We start from the raw sequence: 3,853 nt of genomic DNA, 5'->3' as shown, positions 1-3,853 counted from the left end.
TATATATATATATATATATTAGTTTGTAATATCAGAATTTGTTGAACTGATTATTTTCCATATATCACAATAAAATATTTTATACTATATTAATCTCAATATTATATGATATATAAAATTTTAATTTTTTTGATTATTTATAATTTGATTATTTAGGTTATTGTGTTTTTTTAATGATTATTTATTATTTATAAAAAATCATATCTATACGTATGATAAAATATTTTTTTTAATATTATAAATTTATATTGTAGAACGAGAAATACAAGATAAACAATTTGATGGGAATTGTGGAAATATGGTCAAACCTATGGTCATTTATGGCAAGCATAATGTTTGTATATGTGATGTATGGGCAATTCCTACCATACAATCTTCTTGAATATATTGAAAAATATACACGAAAATTGACAAACATTGTGAATCCTTACGTCGAAATAAATTTCTTCGAGAAATCGGGAGATTCATTCGAACACGATGAAACATACGAACTCATTCAAACATATCTGAGTGCTAACTCATCACAAAATGCAAAACGACTTACAGCAAAAATTGTAAAAGAAAGCAAACATCACGAAACTCCACGTGTCCTCCTAACATTGGGCGACTACGAAGAGATCATAGAGAACTTCAAAGGTATATTAAAGTTTGGTGGCTTGCTAATCGCACCCACCCAAAAACACCTAATTCTTATGAACAAAGATTCTTAACACTAACCTTCCACAAAAATCATCGTGATCTCATCACTACCTCTTACATTCAACATGTGTTAGAACAAGGAAAGGCTATTACAATGAAGAATAGGCAATTAAAGCTTTACACCAACAAGCCAAGCGATTATATGGGAAAACCAAAGTGGAGTCACACAACTTTTCAGCACCCTGCATGTTTTGAAACACTTGCTATGGAACCATGTAAGAAAGAAGAGATCATAAACGATCTTATTATGTTCTCAAAAGGCAAAGAGTACTATAACAGAATTGGAAAAGCTTGGAAACTTGGTTATTTACTTTTTGGTCCTCCAGGAACTGGAAAATCTACCATGATATCTGCTATTGCTAATTTTATGAACTATGATGTTTATGATCTTGAATTAACAAGTGTTCTTGATAACAATGAGTTGAAAAAACTTTTGATTGATACGTCGAGCAAATCAATAATTGTTATCGAGGATATTGATTGTTCGCTTGATCTTACTAGCCAAAGGAAGAACGAGGAGGAGGATGAAGAAGAAGAAGAAGTAGTGAAGAAAAAGAGTTATAATAATAAAAGTGATGTAACTCTTTCAAGTTTGTTGAATTTTATTGATGGAATTTGGTCTGCTTGTGGAGGAGAGAGGATAATAATATTCACAACAAATTTTGTGGATAAACTTGATCCTGCTTTAATTAGGAGGGGAAGGATGGATAAACACATTGAAATGTCTTATTGTGGATATCAAGCTTTTAAGATTCTTGCAAAGAATTATTTAGATGTTGAATCTCATGATGAGTTATTTCCAATTATTGAAAAGTTGTTGGGAGAGACTAATATGACACCTGCTGATGTTGCTGAGAATTTGATACCAAAATCAATCAATGATGATTTTCAGACTTGTTTGAACAATTTGATTCAATCTCTTCACACCTCAAAGCAAAAGGCAGAGGAGAAAGCATAGAAAAAGTATCTTATTACATAAGTTAGGTTTTGCTAATTAATTATTATTTTATGTCAAGTTATTTGTTATTCTTGTCATGTATGTTTTAGATCCTCCTAACCATAAGTCCAACTTTAGTAGTGTTGGTACTTTTTATTATAGTGAAATTAATATTCCATTGTTTTTTTTTATTGAATTTGAAGGTCAATGCTTTTCAAAATAAGGACTTGCTTGGTAGTTATTCAATCTGGATTTTGTGATTTTGGAGTCTAGTGAATTGGAATTTCTAAACAATTTAAAATAATTTTTTATTTTATATTCAATTAAATTTTAAAAGATTAAAAATAATTCGCAAAGTATTCACTTAATATTTTCAGATTTTTTTAAGGAGTATAACAAAATTCGGTAATATTTTTTAAGCAAATTTTATTTTATATAAATCATATTGATTATTACAAGTGAAAAATAATTTTGAAAATAGAAAAAAGACATAACTTGTAAAATATTTGTCGAATCATGACATAATGTATCTTTTTATAATATCTTTATATGTTTCGATCTTTCAATTAGAAAAAAATGTAAATTTTTTTAAAAGAATATAAATTTAGAACAATATCTAGTTTAACACAACTGGAATTTTTCAATTCTATTGTTTATAATTATATTTATGTCAATGTAGCAACACAAAATTGAATTAATTATTGCAATTGAAAAATAGTTTCAAAAATTGAATAAATAAATAAATAATGTGTAAAGTCTCCGACGTCGAATCAAAACATACTAAACAATATCTTTTAATATTTCAATTAGAAAAAACATGACTATTTTGTGGAGGATATAATTTTTAAACAATATCAATGATTAGTATATTAAAAGAAACATATCAACTACAATCGAATAAAATTTGAAAAGAATTAAGTCATGTGAGTGTAATTTCCATAATAAATAAGTGATCTTTACTATGAATATATTCTCGAACGGAATCAGCAATAATAACTATTGAATATATTTTCATACTAAGTCATAATATATTTTGAGAGATTTGTATATATATTGAATTCGGATGTGTCTTTAGTTATAAAATAAATAATACTTTATGTATTTTAAAACTCATATAGTTCTATAATAAATAAATATTATCCAGTTCAATCTTTAAAAAATTCTTTTATGATAACATTATTTTCAACTCATAATATTTATTTATTTTTATTTAGATATGGTGTAGTTAATTAATTTGTTAATTAATTTATGCCAAATTATTGTATATTGTATTTTTTATAATGTAATATCATAGAAATTTCTTACATACATAAAATATTATCAGTACCAAAATCTTTAATTTATATGATAAAACAATATTTATACAATGGATACGATAAAAAATTAAATCAATACTTAAATTTTTTTGATAATTTTTTTTATAAAATTACTATTCCTTTATAATATCTTTATATATAATCACCAGCACCTTATTTTATATATATATATATTTATTAGTTTGCAAGATCCAGTTTGTGAAATTAACTATTTTTCATATATCACATATCATCTTTAAATCAATTTTTAGTTTTAAAATATATAAACATTTTTATTTTTTTATTCATAAAAATATTACTCGGTAGTCAATAATTTACAAGACATACATACTTTGCGCATCAGTCACTTACACTATACCTCAATGGTTTGATTATAAACTCTTTATTGAATTTTATGTCATATTTATTTAAATATCATATTATACAAGAAATTTTAAATTTTTTTATCATATATAATTTGATTATTTAGGTTATAGTGTTGTTTTTAATTATTAATTATTATTTAAATTGTCAATTAATAAATTTTATATTTTCAAAACTTATATAAACATCTCACGTAATTTGTGTTTCTATCTTTAGTATTTTCAAGTTTAATATTTTTTATAAATATAGATAGTATGTTTTTTTTATCATTAACGATGATGTATAATAATATAATTTTTTAATGTACTAAAAATGAGTTGGTACAAGTGGTAAAAGATTTGGAGTTTTTAAATGAGTTGGTTCAAAATGAATTGGTTCAACTGGTAGACATTTGGAGTTTTTAAATGAATTGGTCCGAGTGGTAAGAGATTTGGAGTTCTTAAACAAGTAGCTATGATTTCAATTCATGAATTTTGCTTATGGGTCTAACATGTTTATCGACAGAGATTAATCACCGTTAAACGGCTACAGAAACTTC

The 3,853-nt window shown here is 24.9% G+C and overlaps 1 protein-coding gene across 1 annotated transcript; it reads left to right on the top strand.

Moving 5' to 3' along the window:
* Positions 1 to 281: 281 nt before the first annotated feature.
* LOC101489298 (AAA-ATPase ASD, mitochondrial-like) lies at positions 282 to 1,754 on the top strand. The gene is given in 2 exon segments (XM_073364727.1): positions 282 to 638; positions 641 to 1,754. Coding segments are annotated over 2 exon segments (1,374 nt in total). The 3' UTR covers positions 1,658 to 1,754.
* Positions 1,755 to 3,853: the final 2,099 nt, after the last annotated feature.

Source organism: Cicer arietinum, unplaced genomic scaffold, assembly GCF_000331145.2.
Source record: "Cicer arietinum cultivar CDC Frontier isolate Library 1 unplaced genomic scaffold, Cicar.CDCFrontier_v2.0 Ca_scaffold_5639_v2.0, whole genome shotgun sequence".
Taxonomy (NCBI): Eukaryota; Viridiplantae; Streptophyta; class Magnoliopsida; order Fabales; family Fabaceae; genus Cicer; species Cicer arietinum.
This window is presented reverse-complemented; position numbering and strand designations above follow the sequence as displayed.